The 18,899-nt window shown below is 38.0% G+C and overlaps 2 protein-coding genes across 2 annotated transcripts in view; one reads left to right on the top strand and one right to left on the bottom strand.

Annotated features, from left to right (window-relative positions):
- CCDC146 (coiled-coil domain containing 146) overlaps nucleotides 1–18,899 on the top strand; it is a 122,296-nt gene that overhangs the window by 19,426 nt on the left and 83,971 nt on the right. The window lies entirely within an intron of this gene.
- On the bottom strand, nucleotides 8,189–13,069 carry FGL2 (fibrinogen-like 2). The gene is made up of 2 exons (XM_006834361.1): nucleotides 12,450–13,069; nucleotides 8,189–8,895 (listed from the first exon to the last, which is right to left on the bottom strand). The coding sequence occupies exons 1-2, from the start codon at nucleotides 13,063–13,065 to the stop codon at nucleotides 8,189–8,191; spliced, it is 1,323 nt and encodes a 440-aa protein (XP_006834424.1). The 5' UTR covers nucleotides 13,066–13,069.

Raw genomic sequence — 18,899 nt, 5'->3', positions numbered from 1 at the left:
TTCCATTTCATTTTTGACAATTTCCAATTTTCCTAGATTCATATTTCATATATTCCATGTTCCAATTATTAATGGATGTTTGCAGCTGTTTCTTTTCATTTCAGTTGTGCCCCATCGGCAAATGAAGGTCCCACAGGTTTTACCCCTATGGGCTTTACTCCATTTGCATCATCACAGTCACTGTACCTTTAGGAGGCAGCTCTTCCCCAGTTGCATTTTGAGTGCCTTCCAACCTGAGGGGCTCATTTCCAGCACTATATCTGACAGTGTTTCTTCTATTCATAAGGTTTTCAGTGACCAACTATTCTGAAGTAGTTTATCATTCCTTCTTCCTAGTATGTCTTTGCCTGGAAGATCATCTGAAACCTGTCCACCATGGGTGACCCTGCTGGTATTTAAAATACCCGTGGCATAACTTCCAGAATCACAACAACTCACAAACCATCACAGTATGACAAACTGATAGACTAATGATGGACTTAATGGATGTAGTAGCTCAAAATACCAACTGAGAGAGGGAAGGAGTCTTTACATCAAGGATCAATCTTATCCCCTCTGTATACAGAGTTGATAGGGACGGGAAAATTAGATATTGGCTACTTAAAATGTAGGGGCTGTAAAGGCATGCAGTGACTGACTTACAAGTTTTCAAGAGACAATTTAGTTTCAGAGTGTGCGGGAGAAGGTAGAATGCCCACTGAATAGTTTTCATCTTGTCTAGATTGGTCTGGTGAAAGGAAATGGGGATAAGATTCTTATAATTCAACAGTGAGTAATTGTTATCATGATGAATTGAGATTGTCACACCTGTAAAGGTAGAAGTTTTATAACATAAATGGGGGGAGTAGTTAATCTTACATTCCAGGAACAGAGGACCCTTCGGACCATCAAGGGAGAAGAGCATGAGAGGAATGTGGGACCCTATCCAGAGAAGCAGTGACACCAAAGCTGGAGGCAGACATGAAGACATGGAGAGATAGAGCAGCTGAGGACTCTAGACTTATGGAAAGAGAAAGGCTGTGTGCTGTTGGCCAGGAGGCAGGCTTTCAGAATGTGCCCTTTGGTTGTTTAAATGATTATATATTCCTGAGTGTTTTTGTGCACACCAAAAAAGAAAAGAAAGAGGGAATAGAAGCAAATACTGTTGAATGATGATGCACGTAAGGGATTGTGATCACTGCTACAATGAACAAAATACGATAGGATGAGTGTAAAACCAATGTTTTCCCATGTAAACTATCACTCAATTCACAATATAAACTTTAAAAACAAAGAAAAGAAAAGAAAATGGAAGGAATACACAGAGTCCTTATCCCAAAAAGAAATGATTGATGTTTAATCATTTCAAGGTATAGCATATGATCAAGAGTCAACGGTACTGAAGGAAGAAGTCCAAGGTGCACTGAATGCATTGACAAAAAAACAAGGTTCTGGAAATTGATGGAATACAAAATGAAATCTTTCAACAAACTGATACAGCACTGGAGGCACTCACTCATCTATGCCAAGAAATTTGGAAGACAGCTACCTGGTCAACTGATTGGAAGAGATCCATATTTGTGCCCATGCCAAAGAAAAGTGACCCAAAGGAATGCAGAAATCATCAGACAATATCATTAATATCACATGCAAGTAAATTCTGCTAAAGACTATTAAAATATGGCTGCAACACATCAACAGGGAACTTCTGGAGTTCCAAGCTAGATTCAGGCAAGGACGTGAAATAAAATATTTCATTGTTGATATCAGATAGATATTTCCTGAAAGCGGTGAATACCAGAAAGATATTTACCAGTGCTTTATTGACTATGCAAAGACTTTTGACACTGTGGATCATAACAAGCTATGGAAAACATTGCAGAAAATGAGTATTCCAGAACACTTAATAGTGCTCCTGAGGAACCTGTACATACACGAAGAGGCAGTGATTCAAACAGAACAAGGAGACATTTAATGGTTTAAAACCAGGAAAGGTGTGTGCCATGGTTGTATTCTTTCTCTATATTTATTCAATCTGTATGCTGAACACATAATCCAAGAAACTAGATTATATAAAGAAGAACATGATGTCAGGATTAGAGAAAGACTTATTAACAACCTGTGATATGCAGATGGTAACACCCTCCTTGCTGAAGAGGACTTAAAATACTTACTAATGAAGATCAAATACCACAATATTCAGTACAGGTTGCACCACAATGTAAAGAAAACAAAAGTCTTCACTAGTGGACTGAAAAATAACATCATGATGAATGGAGAAAAGATTGCAGTTCTCAAAGACTTCATATTGCTTGGATCCTCTATCAATACTCATGGAAAAAGCAGTCAAGAAATCAAATAACATATTACATTAGGCATATCTGTTGCACAAGGCCTCTTTAAAGTGTTCAAGAAGAAAGATGTCAATTTAAGGACTAAGGTGCACCTGCCCCAGGCCATGGTATTTTCAATATTCTTATATGTATGTGAAAATTGGACAATGAATAAGGAAGACCATAGAAGAATTGATTCAGTTGAGTTATGGTGTTGGAGAAAAATATTACAAATACCATGGACTGCAAGAGGAACAAACAAATCTGTATTGGAAGAAGTACAGCCAAGAGTGCTATGTAGAAGCCAGGAAAGCAAGACTTAGTCTCTCATACTTCAGACATATCATCTGGACCGGTCCCTTGAGAAGATAGTCATGCTTGATAAAGTGGAGGGTCAGCAAAAATGAGGAAGACTCCCAATGAGATGGACTAGCACAGTGGCAGCTTTAGTGATATCAAGTGTTACAGTGATTGTGAGTATGGTGAGGACTGTGCAGTGTTTCAATTTTTTGTACTTGAGATTGCTGAGTTGGAACCCACTTGATGGCATCTAACAACAACAGTGGTGATTTGTGTTGTGATGAGTTGTGATGTGTCAGAGCTGCATTATCTATTTATTTCAAGGTACAGTTTTCCTTATTTATGATTGCACATGTTATAAATAGCATGTATGTGTATCTTTGTAGACATATGTTTTGTTTTTATTTGCACACACAGGAAGTCTATCCATAGGCACAGGGCTGCACTCATTTTCCATGTTCAGCCTCACATTAAGTGAAAGTGACCAGTCAGAGTCATTTATAGCTATTCCAGTGATAACAGTTTGAAAAATATTAGAAGTAAATTTTAGGTTATTTTTGCCTTGCATACTTGGAAAATATTTATTTAAGAAAACAAGCTTTAAAACCATTAATTTCTCTAAAATAAAGAGAAAGAGAGTAAAACCAGTCACTGTTTAACTCAAGGTTTCTATTCATAGCAAATTCGTACCCTAATAGATTGGCACAGTAGGTGCAATAATGGGCTCAAATATGCCTACTGTTGTGAGGCTAGCACATGACTAGGTAATGTTTCATTGTGTTAGAGATGAAATTCTATAAATCAGAACTGACTTGATGACACCTAACAGAAACAAATGGCTTGGAGTGATCATAAATAATTTCTCAAACTTGAATACTACGTTGTGAGCAGATAGGGAAATACCTTGGTCAGTGATCTGGTTCATATTTATGTTGCTGTATACACATGTACACACATACAAGCATATACATGCACACACTGCATCCTACAGGACAACAACCCACACTCACGAGGTATTATCTCTCAGAGGACACACTCTCTGAGGCTTCAGTGCATCATTTTCTGCTCCTTTCACCATGAAGTGACTTTCAAAGTGAAAAAACAACATTTTATAGACTACGACTGTGGAATACCATGATGGCATTTAAGATAATCAGTAACTCAACAAAGTATTATTGCTGGCAGAAGCAAGACAGAGAGGAAAAGTAAATCAGAATATAAAATAATTGAGAGTATATCTGTGCCAATGAGAATAAATCTCTGCCCTCTCCATGAAAAGGTGTTCCTGGGACCTCTTAAATAAGATAGGTACAGCTGAGGGGTGTTGAGATGTCCCCATGCTGGCTCCTCCTCATAGACAACCTCTACATGATCAACTTGACTCAGGGTCCCTCCTCATAGACAACCTCTACAAGGTCAACTTGTCTTAGGGTCCCTCCTCATAGACAACCTCTACAATGTCAATTTGTCTCAGGGTCCCTTTTGTGGAAGTCTTTGTTCCATACACTTACTTGCTAGGCTATCGCATCTACTTCCATGGATTCATTACCATCTATATTCTGGCAACTCTCAAATGTATTTCTGAACTGTTGATGTCTTCACCTAAACTTCAAAGGAATACCCAAATGCCTCTGTCTGCTGGTTGTCTTATAAGTACCTGAATTTAGAAAGTCCAAAATTGCCAATCTGCTCCTACATGTGCATGAGAGGAAAGCACCCCCTTAAATCTTACTCTTCTAAAATCTTGTCCTTTCCTGGGACATCTCCAGTTCTTCCCTATCCACTTCTGACCTTTGATCAGCAAATTCTGTCAGCTTTACCTTGAAAACATATTCATTTCACAGAAGGCCCTCTAGTTAATGCTCCCTTTACTCCTCATCTAGATGAGTTCAGACAACAGCAAACCAGTGTCCTTGCTTTCCTCCTTATCTCCCAATAGTCTTTTCTCTTCTCACCAATAAGCATAGTCAGAGATCATGCCACTCTTGTGCTCAAATCCTCCCTACCTCTTATCTCACTCAAAATAAAAGGCAAAATTCTCGCCATAGTTTACAAGGTCAATGACGCAATGATCTGCTATCCCTTGTCCCACTTTTTGCCTGTCCCAAATCCTCAAATTCTCTCTACGGCACCTTGTATACTCTGCCTTTTCCACATTGGCCTCCTTGCTGACCTTCAAACGCACTGTGCACTTTCTAGACTATGAGCTTCTGCTTAGAATATGGATTCCCCAGACATCTGGAACAATATGCAACATCATGATAAACGGAAAAACTACTGAAATTGTCAAAATTGTCATTTTACTTGGATCTACAGTCAACACCCATGGAAGCAACAGTCAAGAAATCAAATGACCCATTGATTTGGGTGAATCTGTTGCAAGAGACCTCCTTAACGTGTGTTAAAAACCAAAGGTGTCACTTTGAGAACCCAAACCATGGGATTCTGAATTGCCTCATATACATGAAACAGTTGGACAATAACTAAGGAAGACCATAGAAGAAGTGACGCATTTGAATTATGGTGTTGGCAAAGAATGTTGAATATATGGACCACCAGAATGATCAAATTTGTCTTGGAAGAGGTATAGCTAGAGTGCTCCTTAGAAGGGAGGAATAAGTATCAGGACATGTTATCAGGAGGAACCAGTTCCTGTAGAAGTACATTATACTTGGTAAAGTAGAAAGTTACTGAAAAAGAAGAAGTTCTAAATGAGATGGACTGACCCTGTGGCTGCAGTGATGGACTGAAACACATCAATGATTGTGATAAAAGCACAATACTAGGCAGTGGTTCTGTTGTACATGGATCACTGTGAGTCAGAACCAACTCAGTGACACCTAACAACAACAACAGTCTTTACTGTTTTCCATGGAGTAGCTAGTTCAAACAGCTTACCTTTCAGTTAGTAGTTGAGATCTTAACTGCTGTGCCACTATCTAGAGCAAGGGAACATTATATGCAAACTAATGAAAATGAAGACGATGGTTTGAGAAGAAACAAGGTGTTCAATATGGCAGGAATGTGCATAATGACAGAAAAAATCTGAAAAGGTAGGCCAGAATCAGTCCATAGGGAGCTTATTGCCAGATTGTATTTTATAGAAAGTGAGACATTATTGAAAGGTTTTAAGCAGGACAGTAACATGATAAATATTGTATTTTTAAATAATCTTCTGGCAGTGATTTGTGAGATGAGTTGGGATACATTGAAACTGGAGGCACGTGTGTCATCCTAAGGAAGAGATGATGACGGCTAGTTCAGAACAGCAATATTACTGACGGACAAGACCTGGACTTGAGTGCCACAAGATAAAATTGAAGATATGATATTTCAAATAGATCAAAAACATAGGGAAAAATAACATCATAAGATTTCTCTTCCTATTCATGCAATTGTACTGATTAAAATTTTCAGAATCAAGAGTATTGTCTAGGTTAGGTAAACATTATATAATTTTCCAGATAAGAATAAACAAATATTTTACAAACAGTAGTATTTAATATTTGTATGTTGAGAAAATCAATAAATGTGAAGATTAAAAATTTTTATTTTACAGGATTTTTAAAGACATAAAACATAAACCTATTTAGACATAAAGGAAAGTAAAAATGATAAACAAGGACTTTTCTTTATGACATTATCATAAATGTCAAAAAGTAAAATGTTATTACTTTTACCTTTAAAACCTTATCTTGGGCTGTTGTTGCTGTTAATTGCTGTGGAGTGAGTTCTGACTCATAGCAACCCTGTATAGGATTTCCGAGGAGCAGCTAGTAATTTTGAACCACTGACCTTGCCGTTCAAACCGACCTTGTGGTCCAGCACGTTATCCTACAGTGTAGCTATCCAAAAATAAGGACCAGTAAATTAAGTTACTCGGATATTTCCTATGCTGTGTAGATTTAAACTGTTTAATTAGATGACCAGCCTATTATCAATTCATGTGGAGCATCACTGTATATCCATTAGAAAGATGTTGCTTTTACCCCAGTAATAGATGAATTGGTTCCATCTGGAATTTGTAAGAACCAATTGTAGTCAGTATTTTCAATGGATGATAAAGCTCAGAAATACAGAATCTTAGTTAAGATAATTATTAGCTGCCAGAAGAGACTTTAGTTAAGTTTCGTGAAGTACGTTCCAACTCATAGTGACCCTGTAAAGGGTTTCTGAGAAGCAGCTGGTAAGCTGACCTTGCACTCTGAGGATCACAAGTTCAGTGGTTCAAACCGACTTTGCAATTCAGCGCATTAGCCAGCAGCACCACACCAGAATTCCAAAAGAGACCTAAGACCCTAAATAATATATTTATAAATAATCAATTCACACTTATGAACATTAGTACATATTAGTGGATAGTTAGCTATATTAAAGTAAAAAAAAATCTTTATCAGTAAAAATCTATTTTCATTAACATGTTAAAGATCATCAGTCTAGATTATACTTAATATTGAGTGGCATGAAATACTAAAGAGGAATTGTTACAAAATATTTTGTTGAGAAGTATTTTAAAAGCCAGTTTACTGGAAAGTAAAATTTTGATACTTTGAAAGATAAGCTTTTGAGTACTTATGTAGATTGATACATTTGCCAAATTCTCCTGAAATGATATATATTTCCCATTAAGTCAGTGGGAACTCTCTATATGAACAGATAGTTTTCTTTTTAATCACAGCTTTCTGTCTATGAAGTGAATCACTTAAAGATATTATTGCTTAGGTTATAAAATTGACCTTCAGAGTGATTACAGCCTATGAACCAATGCTTCATGCAGCCCCACCACTCCTTGGTCCCTCTATCCCCCTAAGAGAAGCCCACCAGTAGTCTAGCACAGTGCTAAGAAATCTTAAATTAAAAGCTACGGTGCATAAAGAGATGAGGAAATTAAAGCAGTTTTCACCATCAAACATAAAAACGAGTTAAACCATGGCCTTTAAAAAAATGTATCATTTTCTGAATGCTTTTAGGGGTGACATTGTGCTACAACATTTAAAAATATTTTCAAATGACATTTTACATTTCATGAATTTTACATGAACGTGGTTAATTATATACATTATTTCCCTTTGCCTGAGAACTATAATGCTGTAGGGTCTCTCCAGCCCAAAGTAAATGCCATAAATTGAGTATGTTTGTCTCAGAATGAGAATTGGGATATTTAAAGACAAGTAACTACCCAAATCACCATTTATAACCTAAAAAGAGTAATATATCTCCAGATGTACTTAAAACACAGCCCAAATAAATATTACTTGTGTAAAATCTAGCTTGTTGAGAAAACAGTTACAGCAAGTAACACAAATAATTTTAAAATCCTCTAATAGAAGTTAGGATAATTATAAATCAAACACGTAGTTCTTAATATTCCCAATTACTTACAAGTATACATTGAGATAACAGCATTAAAGCAGCGAAATGTATACTTTTCAACTTTATTTCTAAGGCTGTGTAGTATAAGAACCCACTACTCAGAGATGCATTTTTGAACCATAGAACAAATTTGAATCAAGGCATTTTCTGAAGTGCTGAAGCCCTATTAGGTAATAAAATGGGCAGGAATGGGTTTTAGTGATTTACGGCTTAAAGTTTTTGGGTCTAATCATCATTTTGGCCTCTTTGAAGGAGAACTTGTAGCCACCAGGTTGTGCCTCATTTATACCAGGCCAAGTGCCCCAGAAAATCCCATTCCGGACACCTCTATATTTTTGATGATAATATTTGCCATTTAAGTTAGCAGAAATACACGCATCAAACCACCAACCTGAACTATAGAAGAGCCCACAGTTCCCAGAGGGATACCGATCGTTATCTCTATCTGGTGTGGTAAAAAATTTCATATCATGGTTATAGTGCTTACTGAAATGTAAGGCATCTCCGGCTGTGCCATTGTAGTTACCAATGTGTACACGGTATTTCAGAAACTCGTTAGCCACATAAAACTGATCATACAAGGCGTATAGTTTAATACCACTGAAGTCTTCAAGATCTATTCTCAGAATCATGTCTTTACTCTTGGTCAGAAGATGGATTTTATCATTGCCCAGCCAAAATTCTCTTCTGAGATTTCCAAAGCCTACTTTGTAGTCTTGCCATGTTCTGTTGAAGTTGGTGCTTCCATCGAGACGTGCCTGCAGTACTGTCCAGCCTCCCCCCATGGTCTCCATGTCACAGTAAACTTCGAAGCTACTGTATTTGGGATCAGGTGTAACTCTGTAGGTCTCACTGCTTCTTTTGCCTATTGCATGGTAGTCCGAGCAATCTTTATAGATTAGATGTTGGACTGAAGAAGGAAGAAAAGGAAGGCATTGGATTTTGTTAGTGAAACCATGCATTAGAATCATTCTTTAGATGTACAAAGACAGTTTGACAATTCAGTCATCCAATGACAATATTGAAACCTTGCTCTGCTAAACCTACTTGAACTTGTTTAGCAAATATTTAATGAGTGAGAGATAGTTGTCACAAGACCCTAAGAACTGCATTTTATGACCTGGTGTGTTATTAAAGCAGAACAAGGCTCTCAAACATACTTTTGATTGATAATAATGACAACACCAACAACAAACTACCATAATAAGAATACCATATCAAAGTAATGGTAGCCATTTTGTGAGTGAGGTCGTACTGGTAAGTAAGTTCAGAGCCCTGTTATGGCACTGTAGGATAAGCACTAGGCTGTTAACTGCCAAGTTGGTGGTTCAAACTAACCAGCCACTCCTCAGAAACCCTATACAAGGTCACTCTGAGTAGGAACTTAACAACAACAATCACCTATATGTTTCTAGGTAGTACTGTGCCAAGGACTTGATCAAATTTCCACACTTGCCTTACACATTGACTTTATGGTATAGGTATTAGTCTCAATTTTTAGGTGAGGATATTTCAGTTCAGAGAGGATCCGTGCCTTGCTCCAAGTTCACGTAAAGAATAAGTGCTAGAGTCAGTACTGGCTGCAAATCAGCACTGCATTTTTTGGTCCTGAAAGTTAGATATTTCCAGTTCTCCTAAAACCAGTGGAAGCACAACTTCTATTTCCTTTCACTTAAAGGAATAAGGAGCACTGGTGGTGCAGTGGTTAAGCACTTGGTTGCAAACTGAAAGGTCAATGGTTGGAACCCACCAGCTGCTCCATGGGAGACATATGATAATCTGTTCCCATAAAGATTTACAGCTTTGAAACCTCTGTAGGATAGTACTTCCCTGTCCTGAAGGGTTGCTATGTGTCAGATTTGATTCAATAACCATGGGCTTAGCTATTTTATTTCTTCTGAAAAAGAGCTGATAATCTCCACTGTCAGTAGTTCTTATAGGATATATTCCAAATTATGCATTTAAAAATTCTAATATACAGCATTGATAATAGATTCACACTTATTTTACTTGCATGAGAACTAAATAAGGAAGATCAGGTAAAAACATTTTTTCAGTGACATACTAATATTCTGAATTTACTGTCCAGGAATTTATAGTGTTTCTCATGTTTGGTTTCTAGAAAGAAATGATTGGTGATTGTGTTCAGGATAAAGGTAATAATCAATTAACAGGGTTTTCAGGAATCCAAGATAGATATTTACTCCCAAATCTTTTTTATAATAATCTTGTCAGATAACTTTAACATAATAGGCTTATATTAAAACCTATTAATGTATATTTAGAACTCATAATATTCAGATACTCTCCCAAATCTTTTAGTAGAAAAATAGAAGTGGAATCTTGTTTGCGTAATTCCAAGTTGCCATGCAACACCAAATCTAATATACATCTAGGCATGTCACCTTAAACGTTACCCTCTGTCCTAGCTGTGTGCAGGGCACATTCAAATACAGGCTGTCAGGGCTACTGGCTGTGGTGCTAGGAACCCCAATCCACCGTCACTAGCAAGTTCCCTGGGGGTAGGACATGCCTGCAGTACTTGTTGCAAATGAACAAACATTTTACATTTCATGAATTTTACATGAACATGTTTAATTACATACATTATGTGCCCTCTGCCCAAGCACCAGGGTCCCTCAGCCTCACACTCATGGTAAGTAGAGCTCTTCATGCAAAGCTGGCTTTTACCCAGTATAAAGAGTCCATCACAGCTTGTTCCAAGAAAGCAGGTGGGAAGCCCGGTTTGGAGGGACCAGACACACTGAAATTTCATGGGCAGAGTATGTGGTTAGGTGTTTGGTCTTCAGCATGTATTTACCAAAGTTAACTCAGGTGACTAGATGCTAAGGGTGGGTTTTTTTTTTTTTATGTACTGATTTTTATGATTCTGATATAAGGTAAAGAAATAAGAATGTATTCCTTCCTGCCTGCGGGCCATTTAAGGCCCATGAAATCATTGGATCTGGCCCTGCCATAATACTGTTATTGTTGTTAAGTGCCATCTAGTTGGTTTTACTCATAGCAACCCTGTGTAGGGTTTCTGAGGAGCAGCTGGTGAACTTGAACCGCTGACCTTGTAGTTCAAACTGAACTTGCAGTCCAGTGCATTAACCCAAAGCACCATCACATTGTTGTTGTTGTTAGGTGCCATTGAGTCGGTACTGACTCATAGCGACCTTATGCACAACAGAACGAAAGACTGTCCGATCCTGGGCCAACCTCACTATCGTTGTCACGCTTGAGCCCATTGATGCTGCCACTTGGCCAATCCATCTTGCTGGGGGTCTTCTTCTTTTTCTCTGACCCTCCATCTTACCAAACATGATCTCCTTCTCCAGAGACTGGAGTGACAAACTACTTCCGAATATTTAGTCACAGAAAACCTTATGAATAGCCATCACATTGTTGTTGTGAAGTGCCATCGAGTTGGTTCCAATCCATAATAACCCTGTATAGGGTTTCCAAGGAACAGCTGGTGAGCTTGAACTGACAACCTTGCAGTTCAAATGGCTTTGCAGTCTGGTGCATTAACCCACAGCACCACAACCGGGGCTCCAGCCATCATATTAGGGGTGAGTTAATTAAATGTTTGACCAAATATATCAGGGTAATTTTTAAGTTGATACTTTTGTTTTGCCCTTGAATGATGTTATAAATATTCAAATGGGCCGTGGCAGAAGAGAGGTTCCCCACCCCTGCCTTAGAGGCATACCAAAACTCTCCCCTTACAATCTTGTTGTGCTACAAGGTCTCAAAGCAAAATGTTTTGTACACACATCAAGCCAGAGAGTTGCTTTTATTCCATCTACAAATGCTCCTCGTTTTGCTAGCTATTTGGAATTGTGTCTGCAAATTATTTGCTAGAAGCCTTTCAAAGATCTGTTGCTGCATGAGAAATTGTGTGGTGCTGTGGGTTAATGCACCAGACTGCAAAACTGTTTGAACTGCAAGGTCAGCGGTTCAAGCTCACCAGTTGCTCCTTGGAAACCCTATACAGGGTTACTATGGGTCGGAATTGACTCGATGGCACTTAACAACAACAACCATAAGGCAATCCTCCAGAAACTGATTTTCGATAAACGGAACATAAATGTAAACATTGCCTAATCTCTGTTGTTTCCAAACACTTTAGTGAAGAGATAAATGAATTAAATACCCCAAAACATTAAGAAATTCTCCTTCCGCTTCTGCTTGTGTATAGGTCTAGCTAGCATCAGCAAGTAAGATCTCAGAATGGAAAGTGCTTCTTAACCAACCCTAACAGTCTAATTCTGGTTTATGTCGTTCAGCCATATAGCATTTCTGTGGTCACATTTACAGAGGCATGTGTTTTTCTGTTAAACAAAAGGGTTATTTTTTAAATCCATCATTCATTTAAATTATTTACTCAAGTTAATGTTTGTAGATACTGCATAACTACCCAACATTAACGAACAAATAAGGAGACATTATTATACATACCTGGACGTGATTGTATTTCTTCTTGGCTAGAACACTTGGATGAACATTTGCCATCCAAACTATTGACAACAAATGTTAGATTGGCCACTTTTCTGTCAACATAGTTTTCTACATTGTTCATATTGATGAGATTCAGCTTCTCCAGGCGACCTTGAAGCCCATTGATCTCTTCTTTTGCATTCTTCAGGTCAGAGGACAGCTTGTTAACCTCACTCTCTAATTCTCTTACTTTCTTGTCAGCAACCTCTCCCGGGGTTTCAGTACTGGGTTCCAGCAGTCCACTCCTACCAGGGTCTCCACTGTCATCAGCCTGCAATCTACAGTCTTGGCAAGATTTCTTCATGTTATTTACCATTTCTTTGAGGTTCTGCACTTCTTTGAACACCTCCTCAATCCTGCTGAAATGCTTTGGGAGCTGAAGAGTCAGAGGGGGCAGGCTCACCTGGAAGGGGCATTCTCCTCTCTCACATTTCTCTCGGCTCTCCAGCTTCACATGGCAGGCATCCTGCAAGGTCTCATCTCTCACTTCCTCCGTTTCATTGTCTGCCACAACCAGGACGCTCTGAGCAAACAGGACGGCTGAGCTCAGCCAGCACAAGTGAGCAGCTAGCCTCATCTTCACGGTGACGCTCAGCCCAGCAGGAAAGTGTGCAGGCTGGAGCTGCTTTAATAGCAGCAGCTGCCTGAGTCAGGCTTTCTGTGTTCCCAGAAAAGGGCGGGAGTGCTTGCATCACAAATTTCAGAAATGTAGAGGAAGAGGAGCTCGTGCACGTTAATGCAGACTGCCACAGACAACCAGTTATTTATTCTCAAAGTAAGACGTATCAGAATTACTGCGGTGGGTCAGGTGTACACATTCAAGACACTTCACTTCCATGCCTTAGTTTGCAAAGCACAAGAAAAGTCTTATATTTAAAAAACAACAACAACTTGTAGTAAGTATGTATGAAGTAAATCATTTAATTACACTTAATGCCAATGGAGAAATGTTTTAAAGATAAAAATTAGTATGCTAGAGATCTAGACAATCTGAAGAACAAAAATGTACTAGCATAAAAATTGTTCTCCTAGAATGTGGTATTGTGGATCTTGTCTTTTCTTCATGTTGGACTTTTGAAAGTCTGACGAAGTGCAGCTTCTTGACTCTTGCCATGTTTTTTTTTTTTCTTTCTTCTTCTTCTTCCATATGTTGAAAAATTGGAGAAATACTTGTAGAGAAAAAAATTGCTACTTTCTCCTCTTTTGACCACATAGCAAAGTCTTGTATAAGTGCCTAAATGATGAAAACACATTTAAAAGAATATCACTGTCTTTCACTGAAACCAGCAACCTCCTCTTCTTGGCCCATCACTGTGTTTATGATTATTCTGTCATCTTCCATAGCAGCCCAAATGCCAATCCTTGATCTATGCGGCTCTTGGGCTATATTTTGTATTTTTTCTGTAGCTGTCTGTGATTTCCATTCCCACTTGCAGTCTGTCCTCTATGCTTTCTCCTCAGCCCCAGTCTCTATGTCCACTCATAACAGTGACTTTTAAACTTTTCTCCTCAGAAAACAAGGGCAAAAATCTAAGAAATGGTCCCCTTTACATCGGTTTTGCAGATAAGATATTCTCAAAATGAAAGCCTTTTATGGCTTTAAAAATAATTTCAAGATGCCTGACAAGTATAAAAATCCAAATTCTTTATTGTATATATTAAAGAAATGCGTAATCTACCTCCGATTTATTTCTTTAACCTGATTTCCTAGGACTTCTTTAGACAACCCCTTCCTTCCAGCCAAACTACCCTATATACTCTGTCTCTGTATGCCAGGCTTGCTTGATACTTACACAACTGTGTTGATATCATTTCTCTAGTACCCGCTCTGCCTATCTAATTCTGCTTCAAGCCCAAGCCTCACATCCTTCCTGAAGCCTTCCTGCATGTAACTGGCATTGTACACATTCTCACTGCCACACACATACCCACACTGTATTTATATCCATACATATATCTGTGTATACAGGTCCCCAGGTTGTGAATGAGATCCATTTCTGTGTCTTTCAGAATTGGTAGGTAAGTTTTATCGGGTGCACATAGTTTTTATTTAGCCGTACTAATACAAGAAAAGGTTTGAAGCCTTTTCAATGATTTAAAAGCTGCATGTGCAACAAGTAAAGGTGACTGTGGTGAAGAATTTGTAGGAGTCCTGGTGTGGCGCTGTAGGATAAGCACTGGACTGCTAACCGCAAGGTCAGTAGTTCAAGCCCACTAGCTCCTTGGGTCTCTATGAGTGGGAACTGACTAGAGGGTACTCAACAACAACAACAACAAAGAGTTAGTTTAAGCATTTCAAAGTGAGAGCAAATGTATGTAACCTTAAAGGGGCTAGTAGGAGTTGTCTGTACATCTGAAGGGCTTGGTTAGCCGGTAACTGCGGGTGTGTAGAATGAGAGGAGAGATAGAATATTATCTTCTCTTAATCTTTATCCAGTAAGTGAGGAACCATATACCTCCTGATAAAAATTTAAGAGACTTGGATTGTACCCCTTTAGGTGCCTCTTAACTGAATGTATGGATCATTCGCTTCACAAAACCAGAGTTTATTTGTTTTTAATTCTCTTTAATTCTTTAATGAGGACTTTTGTTTTTGTTCCTGCATAACAGGAATGATAGTAATAAAAACCTTGAGTGCTTTTGAAAAAAAAAAAAAAAGCACTATGTATAAATATAACATTCTTTCCAAAGAAATTTGTCAAACATGTTCTACACACCTTCTGTCTCATTTTCCTCCATCTTTTTCCATTTAAAAAAAAAATTAAGTTTTTCTCTTTATTCCATTAAGTATAGTCAAACTAATTTTATATAAAGGTTTTAACTTTCTGACTAAAAATATGTAATATTCCCTTAATTGCATTCTTCTCTCCTTACCCACATTCAAACTGTGACCTTCACTTGTTACAAGGGAAGAAAGAAATAAATGATTTTAAAATAATAATAATAATAATAATTGCTGTGGGGTTGATTCTGACTCAGAGCATCCCTGTATAGGGCTTCACAGGCAGTAAATCTGTACTGGGCACAAAGACTCTACTTTCTCCTTCAGAGTGACTGCTGGATTTGAACTGCTAACCTTGAGATTACCAGTCCAGTACTTACCCTACAGTACCACCAGGGCTCTTAACTAAATAATTAGATCATTTTTAAAAAAAAAAAGAAAGAAGGATAATATAGATGAAAAGATATTTCATAAGTTGTTTTATGTGCCGTGGAGTCGGTTTCGACTCATAGCGACCCTGTACGGTGTTTTCGAGGCTGTAAATGTTTATGGGAGCAGAAAGCCTCATCTTTCTCCAATGGAACAGCTGATGGTTTCGAACTGCTGACCGTGAGATTAGCAGCCCGATTCATAACCACTGCTCTACCAGAATACTGATTGTTAAATACCTATGACAGTCTAAGGTATGACTTTATCTATTTAGCCAATATTTTTTAAGAACCTTGTATATACTCAGCACTAAGAGTCATAGCACAACCTCTTTCATTTATTCATATGTCACATAATAACTGAACACCTTCTCCATGCAAGGTACTATTCTAGGCATTTTGACTACCCTAGTGAACAAATCAACAATCCATGGTGGCACAGTGGTTAAGCGCTTGCCTACTCACTGAAAGGTTGGTGGTTTGAACTCACTGGCCACTTGGTGGGAGAAAATACCTAGTGATTTGCTCCAGTAAAGTTTATGACCTACATACAAGGACAGTGAACAAATCAGTCATAAAAAGGGGCATTTAGAACACTACTTTATTTGTGTTAAATTTTCAATTGAAATAATTAACAATTTTCAAAGTTTCTAAATCTAAAAAAGTCTACCTTTCTGATTCTTGGAGTAGACTTTTGGTTCATTAATTTAAATACGGGATTTGTTTACCATATAATTTTAAAATTATAGAATCATTTATTTAAGGGGCCCTGGTGGTACTGTAGGGTAAGTGCTGGACTGCTAATCTCAAGGTTAGCAGTTCAAATCCAGCAACCACTCAGAGGAAGGAAAATGAGGCTCTCTGCTCCAGTACAGATTTACATCCTGGGAAGCCCTATGCAGGCTGAATCTTGAGCCCTTCACAACTCACTTAGTTCTGACTCACAGAGACCCATGTACAACAGAAAGAAGCAGCAGTATCCTTCAATCATTGCTCTTTTGCCCTGATAACATATCCAAAGTATACATGAGATGAACTCTCACCTCCTTGCTTCTAAGGAGCATTCTGGCTGCATTTCATCCAAGACAGATTTTTTTTTGGTCTTCTGGAAGTCCATGGTAGAACATTCTTCATCAACATTGTAATTAAAGGCATCAACTCTTCTTCAGTCTTCCTTATTCAGGGTCCAGGTTTCATATGTATGTGTATGAGGCAGTTATAAAGACCACGGCTTGGGTCAGGTGCACCTTAGTCCTCAAAGTGTTATCTTTGCTTTTTAATACTTTAAAGAGTTCTTTTACAGAATATTTGTCCAATGCAATATGTTGTTTCATTTCTGACTGTTGCGTCCATGGATATTGATTTGTGGATCCAAGTAAAATGAAATCCTTGACACCTTCACTCTGTTCTTCATTTATCATGATGTTGTAGTCTTTGATCTTCATCATCATAAGTGTTGCAAGTCCTCTTCACTTTTAGCATGTGCTGATGTGTAGTGTGTCTGGCCAACAGAAGGTAATCTATGCTACATTAGTTAATAATGGGAACCTTCACCACCCTTACTGCCCCTGGACCATGTTTGGTAACCAGTCTTCTGTTAGAAACTAGCTGTTGTTGTTAGGTGCGGTGGAATCGGTTCTGACTCGTAGTGACCTTAAGTACACTTATGAATGAAATACTGTCAAGTACTATGCTATCCTCACAATTGTTGTTATGTTTGTACTTGTTGCTGCCACCGTGTCAGTCCGTCTTTTGGGGGATCGTCCTCTGTTTTTTGTTCCTCCATTTTACCAAGTATGATGCCCTTCTCTAGGAAGTAGTCCTCCTTGACAACATGTCCAAATGAAAGGAAGTGTCACCATATTCACTTCCAAGGAGCAATCCAGCCATATTTCTTCCAAACCAAATTAGTTCATTCTTCTGGCAGTCCATGGTACTTTCAATACTCTTCATCAACACCATAGTTCAAATGCATAGATTCTTCTACAGGCTTCCTTATTCATTGCCCAACTTTTACATGCATATGAGGTGATCGAAAATACCATGGCTTGGTTTAGACCTTAATCCTTAAAGTGAAGTCATTGCTCTCTAACACTTTAAAGCAGCCAATTTGCCTAATATGATGTATCATTTTGTTTCTTGACTACAGCTTCTGTGAGTGTTAATTGTGGATCCAAGTAAAATTAAATCTTCAACAAGTTCATTCCTTTCTCTGTTTATTATGATATTATCTGTTGATCCAGTTGTGAGAATTTTTGTTTCCTTTATATTAATGTGCAATCCATACTGAAAGCTAGAGATTTTGATCTTCATCAGCAAATACTTCAAGTCCTCTCTACTTCCAACAAGAAAGGTTGTGTCATCTGCATATTGCAGGTTGTTAATATGCTTTCTTCCCATCCTGATGCCATGTTCTTCATATAATCCAATTTTTCTGATTATTTGTTTCACATACAGGTTGAGTACATATAACAAAAGGATTCAAATCTGATGCATACCTTTCCTGATTTAAAACCATTCAGTATCCCCTTGTTCTATTTAAATGACTCTCTCTTAGTCTATGTACAGGTTCTTCATGAGAACAATGAACTGTTCTGGAATTTCCATGCTTCACAATGCTATTCACAGTATGTTATGATTCACACAGTCAGATACCTTTGCATAGTCAATGAAGCACAAGTAAACATCTTTTTGATATTCTCTGCTTTCAGCCAAGATCCACGTGACCTCACTAATGATGTCCCTTGTTCCATGTCCTCTTCTAAACCTGGTTTGAATTTCTGGAAGCTCGCAATTGATGTTTTGCTGCAATTTTTTTAAAATTATTTTCAGTAGAAACTTTTACTTGTGATATTAATGATATTGTTTGATGATTTCCACATTCCATTGTGTCACCTTTTGGGGGGATGTGCACAAATATGGATCTCTTTCAATTGGTTGGCCAGGTAGCTGCCTCCCAAGTTTCTTGGCATAGATGAGTAAATTCCTACATCAGCTTGTTGAAACATTTTTAATTTATATTCCATCTATTCCTGGAACCTCTTTTCCACCAATGCCTTCATTGTAAATTGGACTTCTTCCTTTACGTGGTACTTCTTGAAATGGTTGAACATCAGCCAGTTATTTTTGGCTCAGTGACTCTGCATTCTTTCTATCTTCTCTTAATGCTTCCTATGTTATTCTATATTTTTGCCTATAGAATCCTTCAGTATTACAACCTGAGATTTGAATTTTTTCATCAGTTCTTTCAGTTTGAGAAAT

The sequence above is a fragment of the Chrysochloris asiatica genome, unplaced genomic scaffold (assembly GCF_000296735.1).
Source record: "Chrysochloris asiatica unplaced genomic scaffold, ChrAsi1.0 scaffold00010, whole genome shotgun sequence".
NCBI lineage: Eukaryota > Metazoa > Chordata > Mammalia > Afrosoricida > Chrysochloridae > Chrysochloris > Chrysochloris asiatica.
Note: the sequence above shows the minus strand (reverse complement) of the source record. Positions and strands in the feature narration are given on the sequence as shown.

What these genes read in the sequence shown, in the direction of transcription:
- FGL2 (XM_006834361.1), bottom strand. Translation starts at nt 13,065, where the DNA reads ATGAGGCTAGCTGCTCACTTGTGCTGGCTGAGCTCAGCCGTCCTGTTT. An exon ending in AGAAATACAATCACGTCCAG is followed by an intron (nt 8,896 to 12,449) that starts GTATGTATAATA and finishes TTCCTTCTTCAG; the next exon opens with TCCAACATCTAATCTATAAA.